A 16,518-nucleotide genomic window follows, 5' to 3' on the forward strand; every position below is an offset into this window, starting at 1 on the left:
TGAATGGATATGTGATGCATCAATCCATTAAGCTGCCACAACTGAAAGGACTTGAGTACCACAAAGATGGAACTGCCTACTGCCTACTATATGAAAGTCTAAGATGTTAAGTTGGCGACAAGCAATGTGCATTGGCTGGATATAATTACGGACCTGCGTTGGTTAGTTGTGCAATAAGATTTGAGTCTTGTTTTTTATTCATTCATATGCCAAATATCCATTCAATGAAAAGAGCCAGTCACTAAGTACATAAACACGAACAATACATTAATGGGTTTTACAAAGTAGATAAAACGGTGAAGCAAATCCATACGATAATTAATTACTTTCCGGGGACAAAGTTGGTAGCGTAAGACCAGGCGTTGTTAGCCACAGGATCCGCCAAATGATCAAACAAGTTCTCGATGGGGCCTTTACCAGTAACAATGGCTTGAACAAAGAATCCAAACATCGAGAACATGGCAAGACGCCCGTTCTTGAGCTCCTTCACCTTCAACTCAGCGAAGGCCTCTGGGTCCTCTGCCAGATTCAACGGGTCGAACGCACCTCCAGGGTAAAGCGGGTCAAGACCTTCACCGAGAGGACCACCTCCGATTCTGTACCCTTCGATGAGGCCCATGAGCACAACTTGACAAGCCCATATGGCTAAGATGCTTTGCGCGTGGATCAAGTTAGGGTTTCCGAGGTAATCGAGGCCTCCTTCTGAGAAGATCTGGGATCCTGCCTTGAACCACACGGCTTCTCCGAATTTGACTCCGTTCTTGGAGAGAATCTCGGGGAATGTGCAGCCTAGAGCTCCCAGCATTGCCCATCTGCTGTGGATTACTTCGAGCTCACGGTTCTTAGCGAATGTCTCCGGGTCAGCGGAGAGCCCGGCGGTGTCCCAGCCGTAGTCTCCGGGGTATTCTCCGGTTAGGTAGGATGGTGTGTTCTCGGAGAACGGTCCCAAGTACTTGGGACGGTCTGGTCCGTACCTGTTACAATAATCATATTGTTAGTTGTTCAGACAGAGTTAATGATTAATTAAGTTAATTAAAGTAGAGGAGATTAGAGTTGGTACCAGATGCTTTGAGGAGTGGACTTGACGGTGCGGCGCATGGTCACGCGGCCGCCGCCGGAGACACCGACCTTGCGGAGGAGATCGTTGGAGGGCTTGAGGGCCGTTTGGCCAGCGAAGGAGGATTGCTGGATTGCTGACGTGGCCATTTCTTATCCAAGTCTTAGCTAGAAGGATTGAAGAGTTGAGTGTGAGTTGAGAAAGGAGTGAAACCAAATGGGTTTTATAACAGAGAAGGGATGATCAGATGTACACGTCAGCGACATCTGATTGGTTAAAAAGAGTTGGATTTAGATTCGCTTGGTCCTTGGAGGAGAATGTAGAGGTTCTGGTGATACCACCTGGCAGTGGAAGATCTTCTGGCTCAGTGAGAAGATATTGTTTCACAGATTTTATTGGATTGATTTTTTTGGCTGTTCTTTCTTGATATTTTGGATTTCATTTATTTTACCTTTATCTTATTCTGTATCATAATTAGAACTTGACTGGTTTATAATTCCAGAGTGTAAGTCCCAAATTATATGCATAGTAGTGAAAAACGACATGATCACTATGGACTAACTTTTGCATCCTTGTATTTACTTCCAATTTAAAAATATACTTAAAATAATTATAGATACTTTATACAATTATAATGCAAAGGTGGAAATATGAGTTTAAATGTAAAGAAAACTTGTTAAGTGAAAAACAAATTCACACAATAGAATCATTTGGTTTTGAAAAACTGAAACAGTTCAAGGATATCTTTTGGTTTGGTTCGAATTGGTTTATAGATAATCTATAGACCGAACATGGTTTCTCTTCTGTGGTTGGACTGATTTTAACGTACTTGGCGTTTAAAAGAAAAACATTGTTACAAAACCTGAGAGTCCAAATTCCAATATGAACTCATAAAACAGAAATACAGAACCATCAGAGGTGCAACGCAAATCATCCTAAATCAATGGCATCCCTTCAACATCAATTACACCGTCATTTTTCCGTGAAAAAAAAAGACAATTCAATTACGCCATCGGAGATGAAAGATCTTCTGCTTCGATACCTTCTTCTTCTACACAACCCAGCATGATTGCAGTTAGCATTAGTTTACCCGCCTCGGCGAAATCTTTGTGGCTCATCAACAAGTCCTCTACAGAAGAAGTTTTATCCTCAGGGTTCTCTCGTCTCAGGGGAAGGACTTGTGCAAAGTCCCCATCAAACGCGTTGACTCGGTTTGGTCCGTAACACCTCTTCGAAGCCTGGAAAAGCGCTGTGTTCTTTAGATTCTGTAATGTTTCCTTGTCGCTCCAGCCTTCGTTAGCAGAGGCTTGATGAAGCCTGTCCCAGTCTTCTTGATCCGCAGCGTTTCTCCAGCATTCTTCCAAGAGACTCCTGTGCTTCTCACGGAATGAACAGCTCGTCCATGCAAACACCTCGAAAGCCTTTATAGCTGTCCATCGGCCCTGGATGCTTAAACAAATTTCAATGAGCTCCTCTGGTCGGAACAGTCGGTTTCTGGTTTGTTCATCGCTTGGAAGAGCTTTTGTTAATTCTTCCTGCATAAATGTACGGCTTAACTAGTTAATAGAGAAAATACCACAGCTAATTATAAGTATCTGAAAAGATCTCTTAACCTGCAGCTTCAGTAATTTGAGGTCAGCTTCAATGCGCTTCACAATCGATTTTGAATCAGCATCCTTATCTGAAACGTGATATTCATCATAAAAAAGTAAGAACAAAAGTATGTTAATAACACCAAGGAAAATAAACTATTATACCTGCCACATAGGCTATCTTTGAAAGGTTCAGGAACCGCTTGCGGTCTGCAAATGTTGGTTGTACATCTTCAGATTCTGACACCGTTCTTTCATTAGTAGCTGTCATAGACTCTTCATCTTGTGCTAGAGCCAGTGAGTGAAGAGTTTCAGAGGCAGATGAGAATTGATGAAGAAACACTTGATGAAGCCACAGCAGATCAGAGTGGCGTTTCAGAAATATCAATAGCTCGTCTTGGAATTCTTCCCCAAGCCTTAGAAGCTTAGAGAACTGTTTCATATCATAAAGTTGCTGAAACACGAAGTAACTGAAGCCTCCTTGTGGTCCCACACCTTCGTGCTGCACAGGAAAATCAAGGGTATTAACTAGGCAGGAACACGGAAACGAAGCAAGACAACTAAGATAAAGAAATAGATGATTAACTAAACAAAAGTAAAGTCAAAGATGTCCGAATGATGCAACAAGAAACAACACAGTACAACAACTAGTGAAACTCGAGGAACATGAAAAAAGAAGCCTGAGTTCAATCATACCATTAAGTTTCTGAGCAGACCAGTATCATTGAGATCATAGCATATCCTCCACATAATTTTATAGCCTGCATGTCGCTTTGCAATAGAAAGCAAATCTGAACAACGGCTTTTGAAGATGTCTTCATCTGTCATTTCAGCTCTTTCATTGACGTTCTACAGATACAAAACCAGTTCATAATGTAATTAACTGAAAAAATAATATGCAGTGCAGTGCATGAGAAGAACAATGCTAACCTGGAAATCTGCTTCCATTAACTCTTTGGCCTGTTCATAAAGACAGTCGAAAATGGTATCCCGTCGTGTCCAGTACTCATCAAGCAAAGCTTTGTCTTCTTCTTCTCGCTCCAATTTAGCAGTGGCAGAACCAGCACAAGCCTCTAGCAAAACTTCAGTAAGCACTTCGAGATGCATGTATATCTCGGATTTAGCAGAGATATCAATCCTAGATCCCTCAGTTAACAGATGACGCATAAAGGAAGCAATGCACCACAGCCCATTACACACGACAGGCTGAGAGTGCCAAGGTATTAAACCTTCAAGTGGCGGATACCACATCTGATGCTCATTTTTGTAATCCAAGGCAGCCCGAAGAATTGTAACACATGCGTTTGAGAGTTCGCAGGCTCTCTGCACTTGAACTCCCAGTGGTTGTTCAGCTCTGATTATGCATTCTAGCTGCCTGTTCAGGCAATAGAATACTTCCTCAATTTCAGATACCTTGCTGTAGAAAACTTCAGCATTATCTCTGTCCATCAACAGAACTGTATTTCTCCGGGCTCTCTCCCCTACAAACTGAATAAGATCCCAAAGGGCACATGAAACCTGGTCCTCTGAGACAGCATGCGGCGAGCCAAATCTGCCTGAGCGGCTCTGGTTAATCAAGTTTTGCAGTTCCCGGAGTTGAATCATTGCAGCAAGTTTTTCACCATTTTCCAAAATTATTTGCAAAGAATGCCCTGTCATAAAAGAGATGCATTAGCACAGCAGTCATGCCAGCCAGAATATTCTAACACCTCCGGAGTATGCATTAAACATGAACAACCCATCTGATACTGGGGAACAAATTACTTCTAACGTAGAGATATATATTCGAGCATTAAACTAAAATAGATGAAACAGAATCATGCTACAGTAGTTTAAAAAAAAAACAGTCAGAGATCAAAGTAGGTACTCTGTTTAGAACACAACTCCTCATGGCATTTGGAAACGGCAAGAAAGTGTAGAAATTTCTCATGTTTCTGTTGTTTCTCCAGCAATTGTGTAGATACAACAGTCATAGCTACAATCTCAGCCCCTCTAGTTGTTGTCCAATGCTTAGCTAATGTGTCAACTATAGATTTGCTTTTGCGAGCAAAAACATTGGTCTCTCCATCTCTATCAAATGCACCTGATTGACTAAGCTTCCCCAAGGAACCATCAGCTCTCCCAGATAACAGAAAATCCTCAAAGAGCTGACCAAGCAAAGCTTCCGACTCTTCATCACGGGCTGTTTGACGAAAAACTCCCATTTTAGCATTAACTTTGTCTTCACTATTTTGTAAATCCGAATCATCCAATCTAGCAGTTCTATCAATATTATATAAGCTCCTTGTCTCATCTCGTGATCTCTCATTTGAGCTCTCTTTGCGAGACAAACTTCTCTCTGGAGGTTGAACTCCACCAAGTACGACAGCTTTCTCCGGTATAGCCCACACTCCAGCTTTCTCAGTTAGCACAGTCCATGCACCACATTCATGTTCGTCAGTTGAGGAGAGAACGGAAGCATCCAAGACCTTGCCAGCATCATAAGGTAAATCAAACTTATACAGCCGGGTGGAGTTACCATGACAGTAGCAGACTGTAGCTGTTCCATCACCTGAAAGAATCATAGCTGACCCTTTAGGTCTACCACCAACTCTGAGTTTCATAGAGAGCAAGAAGTCTTTATCCTCCACTCTTGCTTTCGGAATAATGACTTGGACAGGAGCCTGTTTCTCAAGAACCCTCTCCTCTCTGCCATCTGCCAATCTCGTCTCAGACTTTTGTTGCAAGGTTAAAAGCGAATACTGCGTATAGCTTGAACTGTTGGCTCGGTCCATGCAGATAGTAGCAACAAGAACAGTAATCACTTTACCCTGATCATCCACCTGCAAATCCAGAGGCCAAATCTGCTTTTGACTTGCTATATCTTTCTTGATACCAGAATCGCCATCACTGCCAACAATCTCATGACGCCAGACTTCCGAAACAGTTAGATCAGGCTCAACTGCAAAACAATGTATGTCACAGTCCGTTAACATGAAAAATTGACAGCAAGACTCTCTAGGCGATCCTTGCGAAAACCGCCAGACCAGAGACCTCGGGTAACCTTCACTCACGGAGGAAGAGCTGACGTCCAAGTGTATTTGATTACTTTTAATGCCTGTAGGGCTACAAGTAAACTGCCACAGCTCGCCGCTGGAACTGCACGCGACAGCAACACAAATGCGCTCCGTTGCATCAACCGAGGCAGTAATCAAAGCATTAAGATCACTATATCCTGATCTATTGCCTCTTATCCCATTGCTTTGTCGCGAGCTTTTCCTAACCTTAGGAGAACTATACACACCAGTATCGTCAAAAGATCCAAGACTAGTAACAGGAGAAGCTTCCTGACTAGAAAAAATGTCCGACCAGAACACAACACCTCGAGTTTTTCTGTTAACCATCACAATACCAATAGGACTACGAGATCGAGCAGCTGCACCAGGAGAAATATCCCAAGAAACAACACTAACCAACCAGCTTTTACCATCACTACTAACAGACTCTTGATTGGCCAAAGGAAGTTCAAGAGCAACGCATTTTCTTGATGGTGAGGCTGTCAAGTGACTCCAAACAAAAAGTTTACTCCCAGTGATAAACCAAGAAAGGCAGGTTTCTCTATCCATTCCACCTGATACACAAACATCACCTGGAGAATAAGAAGAAGAATAAGTCAAAAGCTAAGAACACATACTCTCCCTTGTTTCGATTAAAATGCAAAAGAGTAGTACTAGTACTAACCAGGATGAGTATTATTCCTCGTTTGTTCATCTCTAACCAATTGGGGAAACTCTCCAACGAACACAGGCTTTAATTGGTTTGCATCATTCACAGGAGAAACTCTACGCACAACAACAACGACGAAGAGGGATTATCAATACGAGATCTGGGGAAATGTTAAGCAAGGGATCGGAATACCTAGCGAGAACAGACAAACGAGGAGCCCAGGGCGCAGGAGTTCCGGTGGCGGGACGATCTGAGATGAAATGGTCACGGTTAGCCGATTCGCGATTGTGAGGTGCCGGAGTTAGTGGAGAATCCGGCGGAGCGGCTCGGTGGAGCGGAGTGCGAGAGCTTTGCTTAGGTCTCTTCGTCAGTGGAGAGAACATGTTCGATGATTTGCAGAGAGCGAGAAAGGGGGGTTTAGGGTTTTATGTGAAGAAGGCGAGTGCGAGAATTGTTTTGAATTGCGTTAAAGACTCGGCGACACTGTAATTGTCATGATCGGTTCGGGTATGCACTGTAATTGTCATGATCGGTTCGGGTATGGTTTTGGTATGGTTTAGTCAATATGTTTCTATTGGAACTAGAGATGGCAAAACATGAACCTGCCCGCGGGCCCGGCCTGTTTGAACTTGCTGCGGGGCGGAATTGGTTACAAAGACTCATGCCCAAATTTTTAGCGGGCCTAGCAGGTTGAGCTTATGCGGGATTAGGCCAGAAGCGGAATGGGCTCGGTTTGTACCGCAGAACGCGCGGAAGTCCGCAAAGACATCGTCACTTTCAGTCTTCAAACTCTCACCGACAAAATAACCTGAAAGAAGTGGCGATTAGAAAGCATGTCTCTTATGGCTTCTCTTCTTTGATCTCTTACGGCTTCTCTTCTTCCTCTTAGAGACTGGAGAGGGGAAGACAATACATCTCTGCTATAGAGGAGAATATGTCTTACGTGAATGATAATTAAATCTGGAGCTGGTGATAAGAGCTGATAGACTTTAGGTTTGCATTTATTGTGAATGGTTGCTTACGTACTGAATACTGATTGTTGTTAGGACTTGAGCTGTTATGATAAATCAGGTTAGACTTGAGATGTTATGATAAATCAGGTTTGTATGAATTAAGTATACTGATCTGAGTCTGAATGGTTGCTTGATAGTTTAGTCTCATAGGATTTGATTTGTTAGACTTTTAGTTAAATTTGTGAATGATTCAGCACGTGTCAAGCGTCTATATAACAAACAAGAAATTTACATACGTTTGCGGCATCTGATTTGTTAAGAAACAAGCAAGACGTTGCTATGTTTTTTGATTATGTGTTTCTAAATCTTGTCCCTGAATATTCCAAAAACAGAATATTCCAAAGCCTTTTGTTTCCTATAGCTGGACAACCAATCGTGCATGTTTTAATGTTTAGAGCTAATGAAAAAAACTAGTTTTGATAACCGAACAAGAGTTTATGTGTCCAGACGCAAGTGAGTTATGTCTGATCATGTTGTTTTGTTTATGCAGGTATGATGAACCGACGTTCCGCGGGCCGACCCGCAAAGCCCAAGTACTATGCGGGGCGGGATTGGTCAGCCCTCGACAAGACCGAATCCCGCGCGGGCCTGTCCCGCTGAGACCCGTTTGAACTGAAGACCGCGGCGGGGCGGGACGGGACGGGACGAGAAGACCCAATTGCCATCTCTAATTGGAACCGTCTAAGGAGGATTTGGTTCAGACGGTTCAGAGGAGTCGATTAGAGTGATGATGCTAAGTAAAGCTGTCGAAAGTTGAAAGTGAAAGATAGGTCTGGTCATTCGGGTCGTCGAGTCCTTTTGGGTTTGGATTTTTCGAGTCTAAGAGTTTAGGATCCGATAGGATAATTTCAGATTCTCGGTTCTGGGTCGGTTCGGATCAGATCGGGTCGGGTCTTAGATAGTTAGACCCATTCGGGTAACTAGAATTTATCAGTTCGGATTCGGTTCGATTTCGGGTCGGGTTCGGTTCAGGTTCGATTTAAAAAAAAAACCTAAAAATACAAAAAAAATATCTGAAAATATTTATATATCAGAAAATATTCAAAATTTTATTCAAAATTTGTGTTTTTATCATATTAAAATGTGTATATATATTAAACTATGCAAAATACAATAACAATTTGTTGTCTCCTAGTGGTTGACCTCCATGTTCTCTAGATGAATAATTCGTCTTCGAGTCCCCCTTGATGCATTTTATTTAATTTACATTATTAATTTGGGTACCCATCGGATTTCGGGTTTGGGTCGGGTCGGGTCCAAGACTCGCGCTTCCTCTGCAACAAGACCCGATAGGGTAATTTGATCGGGTCGGTTCATACCCGAACCGGGTTTTTCGGGTTGGTTTCGGGTCGGATCTTCGGGTCCGGGTAAAATGCCTAGGCCTAGTGAAAGATGAGCCGGATCTATGTCTATTAACATCAAACTAAATGAATCGATAAATCTAGTTAAGTAGGAGTAATTGGTTGTTGTATTTTTATGGATTTGAAAATCTGAACTAAATCTAGTGTTATTGGTTCTATGATTTTCAAATCTGTATTAAAATCATGTGCTATTGATTTAATGATTCATAAATTCTATCTCAAATCAAGTGTTATTCAATCGCACGGATTTACTAATATATTTGATTTTATAATAGATTTGAATGGATTTGCTTGGATTTTTCTGTTAAAAATACAAAGACTCAAAGCCGAGGGAAAACCTCCAGATTTGTATATTTTACTTGGATTTATAAATACTATATGGATTTCTAAATCAATCAAAATATATAAACCAATAACACCTTAAGCTCGGATAATACCGTTTTTGAACCAGCTAAAGTTCGTTCATTCGGTTTTATATTCAGATCATGCAATCTCTTCAACGGCCAGCTGGAACTAAACTACTCTTTCTTTTCGCTTGGAAATATGCCTTGTCTATAATCTCTGGACTAAAATCACAATATCCATCAGCAAAGATTCGCTTCCGCTGACTCCAACTTTTCTATATTGTTGATACTATTGCTATCGTTCACAATCATTTCACCACCAATAGAAAAACAGACCTTCCACTAGGCATGCATGTTCGGTTGTCCAATCGGTTTCGGTTCAAAGTTTATTTGGATTCGGGGTTTTTGGGAACACAATATTTAGTCTCATTTGGATACTATAAAAGCTCATCTCCTTAGGATCTTGCCAATATGTCAGCTTTGGATCCAAGAACTATATTAGATTATAATTTTATTAGTTTCACAAGACGAAACTGATGGAAAAAAAATTGAATTGTATAGAAATAACAAAAAATGCAATAAACTATCCCAAAATTTGTTTAATATAACATATGTTTAAGTCAGCGATCAATTTATATATGTATCACCAAAATTAAACGGTGTTTATAATAAATTTGTACATTTTATAAATATAAAATCATTTTTTTTTTTAACGCCTTAATTTTATTAATATCAACTGAGGTTTAACAAAGTATCAGAATCAAAACATACAACAAATACATTTTTAAGCTGAACATGATAATAGAAAAGTAATAACACGATGCTTCCTAACTCACTTTGCAGGATAGACTGATTCGCTAACTTTTCTATCGTTGCTCTCGGCCTTATATGATCTTGTGTTCGGCTATCATCCATTGTGATCCAACGCCTTTCATCACTTAATAGATCAGGAGGCACGATCCATCTGTTACATCGTTGCCCATTCCATACACTCCCGCTGCAAGAGATAACATGCTTTGTTGTATTCCATATCCATACCATACATAATTCCTCAAATTGACATTGATAATAATCAAACACCATCGTCTTCCATTCCATGCCTTCACATAAACGATCCATTTCCCTTCTTATTGTCAAATAATGCTGAATCTTATCTCTCTGAAGTAGTGGAGCCACAATCATCCAAGATAGATTGTCTAAAGCACACGAAGTACGTAATCTATTCCATGTCCATGGCGGTTTGAGATTCCTTTTTTTGTTACATGGGGCTCTCAATACTTTCAAAGAATTTTCTGGAGAGAATAAACCGCCATGACTTACCAGCCATGGGAACACACCGACAAAACAGAACCTCCAAGTTTTGTTTGCCAGAAGATCACACTCAACAATTAAGGAGATAAAAAACTCACCAATTAGGGAGAAGATGGATTTGTCACAAATCGGACCCAAACGCCGTGACTGCCCAATGAGCCAATTGATAAACAGAAACTTGTATGCCCACTGCGAAACCATCACGCGACGTTGGCCGGAATAGAAGAGACGGTGTGACGATAACACACGTCGCTTGAAACGATAAGTCGAAGACAATGATTTCAACGAAATCATACTTTATTGACACACTAAAACACAAACTAGAAAACAGTAAGAAAAACAAGAGTACGTACCGACGCCGGAGCCGGCGCCGGCCGGAGGTTATAGTGAAGAAGGTGTTGACTTTTATTTATCGCTTCAGAAGTCGCACGGTTTGAGAGAGAAAAAACGGTTATTTTAAATATAAAATCATTTTAAATATACAAAATCGTAACAGCTTTGTCAAACTAAAATAACAAAGCGTAAGCCGGGACTTTATTTTTGAATAGTTATACTTATATCACGTAATTAAAAAGTCTTAAAATCTCAAGTTTAAATATTCTTCCAACTGAGTTCCGATATTTGCTGTAACGATATGGAATGGAACTAGTTGTCAAACGAAGAAAAATTCAAAAAGTTTTTTTCCTTTATTTAAAAAACAACTCGCAACAAGAATTTGTTTATTAGAAAAAACAAATTAAGTTGTATCTAGGACTTATCGTTTATTCTCTCTACCATCCAAGAGTCCCTGAGAGATCTTATCTGTTTTACAGTTACTGTAAGTCTGCAAAGATTAAAATGATAAATTAAAAAATTGCACGATCTCCCATTTGTTGTCTTCTACGTTCTCTATTTCCTTTTCTGTTTACCTTTGTTTTAAAAAGTGCTCTTTCGTTTGTGGTTCTCACGGTCTTGAGCCTTTCAGTTTCCTTCAACAGAGACCAAATCATTTTTTTCATTTTTTTTTGCAAAATCCAGGTTTGTCCCAGCGCCGGCACTGACCACAATTGTCATTAGCATTGGTAATTATTATTAATTTATGTCCAGTGTTTCAATATATTACTGTTTTTTTTTCTCATATGAACAAAGATCGTTACCTCTGTTTGGATTGTATTAAACATATTTATTATGTGACACAAATGTTTTACCAGAAACTTGTCCATGAGAAACGATGAGAGTATATGAGTCTATGAACATGGAGGAAATTCACGAACAGATCCATTAAAAGGTTACACATCTAAGTCTTTTGATTTGTTCTTCATCTTTTGCCTTAAGAAAAGAAGACTTCTCCTTATTTTTTAAGGTAATCCATTTTCCTGTTTTTTTAAATCACTGTTATATATTTACAAACGAATGGTTAAGATGTTGGGGTCTAATGTTGTTTTGATTGTATAAGCATGACTCAGATCTAATTCGTTGTTCCTCTTATCCATATCTTTGTGTATTTTCTTTGTTTGACTTAAAATGTAAATCCATTTTCGTAAAATTTATTAACATGTGTCTTCTTGAGTGAGTCTCACGTTTCTACTCTATTTGTTCTCAGCTTGTTGTTCTGTTACTTTGATTCATCCATATAAGTGTTTGAGTAAAAACATGTGCAATAATGATGAAGTAGTGAACAATTTGAGTGATTTTTTTTTTTTTTTTGCAGAGGACTTTTGGGATAAGACGTTATTATTAGAGATGAATTTCACAGAATCTATGAACGTTGTGCACAACAGAATCCAACAACTCGAACCTGAAAATGCTTCCAAAATCATTGGTTATCTCTTGTTGATGCAAGAACATGGCGACCGGGACATGATCCGTCTCGCCTTCTGCCCTGATTCTGTGATGCGTTCCATGATCAACTTCGTTAAATGCGAACTAGCTAAAGATCCTCGTTACTACAGCCCTCCTTCTGATCACCTTCCTATTCGTAGTAGTTTTGGATCTTTCACCGGTTCATCAATCCAGCCTCCCTCGGCATCGGTTTCTCCTCCTCTGAGAATCGGTTCTTGGGAGAATTCAACTGAGGTTGATTCACTCCAGTTCTTGAACTTTGACGAGTCAATGACAAGCCCTGAGTTCTCTAGTGGCTTCTTCTCCCGGGATCACCAATGTCTGCCTTTGAGAACGAGCAGGAGATCACCGAGTTTACCCGAGTTCCCGGTAAAAATATGTCACTACTTCAGCAAAGGGCACTGCAAGCACGGCAACAATTGCCGCTACTTCCACGGGCAGATCATTCCGGAGAGAGAGAGTTTCTCTCAGATGTTTAATCCAAACAACGTAAGTGATGAAGAGCACGTTGTTTCTCCTGGATCACTAGAGAAGCTTGAAGGAGAGATCATCGAACTGCTGAAATCAAGAAGAGGCGCTCCAATTTCCATAGCTTCGTTGCCAATGATGTACTTCGAAAAATACGGTAGGACCCTTCAAGCTGAAGGATATCTCACTGAGTCACAAAGACATGGCAAAGCTGGCTATAGCCTCACCAAGCTTCTTGCTCGCTTGAAGAACACCATCCGTCTCATCGACAGGTTAGTTTGTTACATGGCTAGTTGTCAGGCAAAAACAAATTTAATTCTTCAAAATAATATTTTTTTTAAAAAAAATCTGAGAGATATATTTTTTTTCTCAAAATATTCATGTGTTTTTAAAATAAAACTGTGAAAAATTTTAAATAATTTTATATAAAAAAATTGGACCCTTTTTTATTTTAATATAAAATACATGTATTTAAAAAAAAAAGTAAAACTCTTAACTATTAAGAAATACGGGGACAAGAGAGACTGAATCCGGACCGCTTGTCACATTGGGAGTCGTCCATCTAAAGTTTTGTTTCAATGTTAATTTATTTTACTAAATGGTGTTTGAATTTTATGTTTCAAAAAAAAAAAATGGTGTTTGAATTTTCAGGCCTCATGGGCAGCACTCGGTTATATTAGCAGAAGATGTACCAAAGTTTGTGGAATACATGGAAGAGAGAAACGAACACGGAGCGATCCTTGCTGGTTCCAAACAGATTTACCTGACATTCCCAGCAGAGAGTAGTTTCACCGAGCATGATGTCTCAAACTACTTCTCCAAGTTTGGACACGTGGAAGATGTGAGGATTCCTTGTCAACAGAAGAGAATGTTTGGATTCGTAACATTTGTTTACACCGAAACCGTCAGACTCATTCTTGCTAAAGGCAATCCTCATTTCATCTGTGGGGCTCGTGTTCTCGTCAAGCCTTACCGGGAAAAATCACGCTCTAGTCGATATCTTGACAATAACAAGCCTCTTCACGGGATGCGTTATGGCTCCCAATACATCGACAGAGACATGGAGATGAACACATGTTAGTAACTATCAAAATCAGTTTATTATATATATACAATACTCTTGGTTTTAAGGTTTCATTTTAACTGTTTTTTCTTTTGATTTTAAGTGCCAGCGCGTGTAAGTGAGAGCTCAAGACTAATGAGAAAGCAGTTTCTTGAGGAACATGAGCAATCGGTTTCAAAGTCCTTGCCTACTAATTACTCCTATCTCGGCTTCTCCGATGACTTTAAACTAACAGCAGATGGTAATTATATAACAATAATTGAATATATAAAATAATACACAATCAATTGCTTGATGTTCTTAATTTGTAGCGGAGCTAGAGGAACAAGCAGGACGGTTGAGCTATCTGCTGGAGTATTTGAATACCGAAGATAACGTCCTGAACATATCCACTAACTGCAAAGACACTGATCGGTACGCTACAAAGATGATCTTAACGAACACAGATTTAAGACTTGTATTATTTATCATATGATGCTTTTTTTTCTTTTTTTCAGGAGAATCCATTGTGAACCTATGGACAACCAAGTCTTGAATCTACCAGAGAGTCCGTTTTCTTCCCTTTCTGGGAAGGAGATTTCAACAGTTACATAGAGATGAAGAGATTAATACCTAACCAAAAGAGAGAAGAGAAGATAGGAGCATAAAGGTTAGAGGAAATTTCACAAAGATCTAATAATCATCGATCAGCGAAAAGAGAGTTTTTTTTAATAATGTTCTTGCATGGCAACTTTAGAATCTTCAGCAATAACACCAAAGAGAAAAAGAGTTGATAGAAACACACAAGTTGTTTGCTTCAACTACAACATGAACGAGAAAATTAAAGTACACGTTGTTATTATTCAAAACTTCATAAAATGTTTAATTTGTTTCTTTTTTTTGCATGTTCTCACTTATCAATTTTATTATGCTGATAGATCATATCTCCTTGTACATTATGATAATCAATCTAGTTTTAAGAAAGTTTTATTGGAGATGATTGATTGGACTATGTAGAAATTTTAATGGTAGAATTTAGTTTATAGTTTATATTGTTGTAGTTGTTTTTTATTTTGATGTAGAAATATAGTACACTTTTAAACCACTTAGTTGCTTTAATAAAATAAATAAAACATGAACAAACAAAATAATAAAAGTTGTAGATAATCTAACTAGATTTTAATTTTAAATATAAAGCTGCATCATAATTGATATTTGGATTAAAAAGTTATAAACTAATAAATATCTGTAACAAAATTATATTCGCATGTGCTGGTTAAACATCTAGTTTATTAGTATTTAAAATTGCAGTTACAATGAAAAATGTTAATTTATTTTCATGAAATGTAAAGTATTAATCAATATATCAATAAGTTAGCGGATCTAGAGAATGACCCACCAAGGAGAATAAAACATAGATTTAACCTTTTTGGATAATCCCCAATCAACCTTAATCCATTTGGATTGATGAAATCTTGAACCAAATGATTTAAATATATACTTTCATTTGGGTCGGTTTGGTTTGTTTTTTTTGGCACCCCCTTTAAGACCAATACAAATATCTAGTTTGGTGAAAATTAAAGTTAAAGATACGTTTTAATTTTTATTCCATTGTCTGCAAAACTTTGTGCTTGCGGCTGCTGCTCTTCTCGTACCCGAGAGCATACGAATGGTTCCACCAGTTGCGAAAATAGAAAGTGGATTTGATAAAACGGTTTGCCCTGAATACGGGTTACAAACGACGCGCCTAGTGTGCTGTCTTTAGGGATGAATGACAATAAGCCATCGCAGTGGAAGACTCGAGAGATATCGACTTCATCTGAACCCGGAATAAGTTTACCTTCACGCTTGATAATGATTCAACGTTCTTGTTGTTAAGGTTGATGTTCATCAAATAAATTCTTAAGTCCATCATCATGATCACCTTGTGTGCTGCTGCTCCTACGCTTGCTTGACCAAGGTGCTTCTTCGCAAAGCTCCTGCGTTTGGATAAAGTCTTCCACTCTTTGCAAGTAGATCGGATCTTTCTCAGAGACGTCAGTGGAACCTTAGAGAGCACCTCCTCCGCCATATCCCTTGGAAGATTGGACATCTTCGTTATTGTTTTCAACTCTCAACGGTGCAACGAGACCCTCTATCTTTCCTTTGCCTCTGTGAGTGAGACTTTTTTTAAAATATATATAACAGTTTGTGGCGATTACAAAATTCCTTTTCTATAACATCGAAACCCCAAAAAAAAAATTCTTTTTCTTTGTGATTACAGATTAGAAAATTAATAATGTATTATAATAATATGTATAATTTATTATATCTGAAAATAGAAAGAAAGACAAAAAACTTGTACGAATAGAAATAATATTGATATAACAAAAATGCGAAAGAGAATTTATTGCGGGATGAGAAGAGGAGGTGTGTATTGTGTTACAATGAATTCGTTAATTGTTTGTAAGCTAAGGAACAGTTTGTAAGTTAAATGTTAAAAGATATTAAAAATTAATTGAGATTTATTTACGATTTAAAAATAGTTGAAGAATTTTATCACTAACAACTCATAAATAATTGATAATAACATATATTCTATATGTTTCATATATAATGTTTAATTTTACCTCAAAACACATGTCATCGGTTCAAATCCAGCCTCCCTCGGCATCGGTTTCTCCTCCTATGAGAACCGGTTTTTGGGAGAATTCAACTGAGATTGATTCACTCCAGTTAACTTTGACGAGTAAATGACAACCTCTGAGTTCTCTAATGGCTTCTCCTCTCCACATCAATTATTTTAAAAGTTTTTACATCATTTC

The 16,518-nt window shown here is 38.9% G+C and overlaps 3 protein-coding genes across 9 annotated transcripts; 1 reads left to right on the forward strand and 2 right to left on the reverse strand.

The window, feature by feature from the left end:
• Positions 1-197: 197 nt before the first annotated feature.
• LOC103860327 (chlorophyll a-b binding protein 2.1, chloroplastic) lies at positions 198-1,308 on the reverse strand. The gene is made up of 2 exons (XM_009137913.3): positions 1,061-1,308; positions 198-974 (listed from the first exon to the last, which is right to left on the reverse strand). The coding sequence occupies exons 1-2, from the start codon at positions 1,204-1,206 to the stop codon at positions 323-325; spliced, it is 798 nt and encodes a 265-aa protein (XP_009136161.1). The 5' UTR covers positions 1,207-1,308; the 3' UTR covers positions 198-322.
• A 500-nt stretch (positions 1,309-1,808) lies between these two features.
• LOC103860328 (nuclear pore complex protein NUP133) lies at positions 1,809-6,860 on the reverse strand. Of its 2 annotated transcripts, none has more exons than XM_009137915.3 (8): positions 6,547-6,860; positions 6,370-6,470; positions 4,517-6,259; positions 3,580-4,301; positions 3,346-3,498; positions 2,815-3,151; positions 2,671-2,738; positions 1,809-2,592 (listed from the first exon to the last, which is right to left on the reverse strand). In XM_009137915.3, exons 1-8 carry the CDS (start codon positions 6,735-6,737, stop codon positions 2,062-2,064), a joined length of 3,846 nt encoding a protein of 1,281 aa, XP_009136163.1. In that variant the 5' UTR covers positions 6,738-6,860; the 3' UTR covers positions 1,809-2,061. The 2 variants fall into 2 exon arrangements, with proteins under 2 accessions (XP_009136163.1, XP_009136162.1); XM_009137914.3 differs by having other exon boundaries at positions 4,517-6,277; positions 6,547-6,859.
• Positions 6,861-10,606: 3,746 nt separating this feature from the next.
• On the forward strand, positions 10,607-14,714 carry LOC103860330 (zinc finger CCCH domain-containing protein 18). 6 transcript variants are annotated; one of them, XM_033289132.1, is made up of 8 exons: positions 10,607-11,200; positions 11,401-11,444; positions 11,574-11,725; positions 12,074-12,944; positions 13,324-13,748; positions 13,839-13,976; positions 14,047-14,149; positions 14,233-14,714. In XM_033289132.1, exons 4-8 carry the CDS (start codon positions 12,106-12,108, stop codon positions 14,327-14,329), a joined length of 1,602 nt encoding a protein of 533 aa, XP_033145023.1. In that variant the 5' UTR covers positions 10,607-11,200; positions 11,401-11,444; positions 11,574-11,725; positions 12,074-12,105; the 3' UTR covers positions 14,330-14,714. The 6 variants fall into 6 exon arrangements, with proteins under 6 accessions (XP_033145023.1, XP_033145022.1, XP_018513021.1 ...); XM_033289131.1 differs by having other exon boundaries at positions 10,607-11,444; positions 11,574-11,650; XM_018657505.2 differs by lacking the exons at positions 10,607-11,200; positions 11,401-11,444 and having other exon boundaries at positions 11,556-11,725.
• The last annotated feature ends 1,804 nt before the right edge of the window (positions 14,715-16,518 follow it).

Source organism: Brassica rapa, chromosome A03 (genome assembly GCF_000309985.2).
Source record: "Brassica rapa cultivar Chiifu-401-42 chromosome A03, CAAS_Brap_v3.01, whole genome shotgun sequence".
Taxonomy (NCBI): domain Eukaryota; kingdom Viridiplantae; phylum Streptophyta; class Magnoliopsida; order Brassicales; family Brassicaceae; genus Brassica; species Brassica rapa.

Coding starts and splice junctions, on each gene's coding strand:
- LOC103860330 (XM_033289128.1), top strand. CDS start 12,016: ATGTGCAATAATGATGAAGTAGTGAACAATTTGAGTGATTTTTTTTTT. Junction 13,749..13,838: donor AGACATGGAGATGAACACAT/GTTAGTAACTAT, acceptor TTTGATTTTAAG/TGCCAGCGCGTGTAAGTGAG. Junction 13,977..14,046: donor CTTTAAACTAACAGCAGATG/GTAATTATATAA, acceptor CTTAATTTGTAG/CGGAGCTAGAGGAACAAGCA.
- LOC103860328 (XM_009137914.3), bottom strand. CDS start 6,737: ATGTTCTCTCCACTGACGAAGAGACCTAAGCAAAGCTCTCGCACTCCG. Junction 3,152..3,345: donor GTCTGCTCAGAAACTTAATG/GTATGATTGAAC, acceptor TTTCCTGTGCAG/CACGAAGGTGTGGGACCACA. Junction 2,593..2,670: donor TCAAATTACTGAAGCTGCAG/GTTAAGAGATCT, acceptor ACATTTATGCAG/GAAGAATTAACAAAAGCTCT.
- LOC103860327 (XM_009137913.3), bottom strand. CDS start 1,206: ATGGCCACGTCAGCAATCCAGCAATCCTCCTTCGCTGGCCAAACGGCC. Junction 975..1,060: donor TCCACTCCTCAAAGCATCTG/GTACCAACTCTA, acceptor TTATTGTAACAG/GTACGGACCAGACCGTCCCA.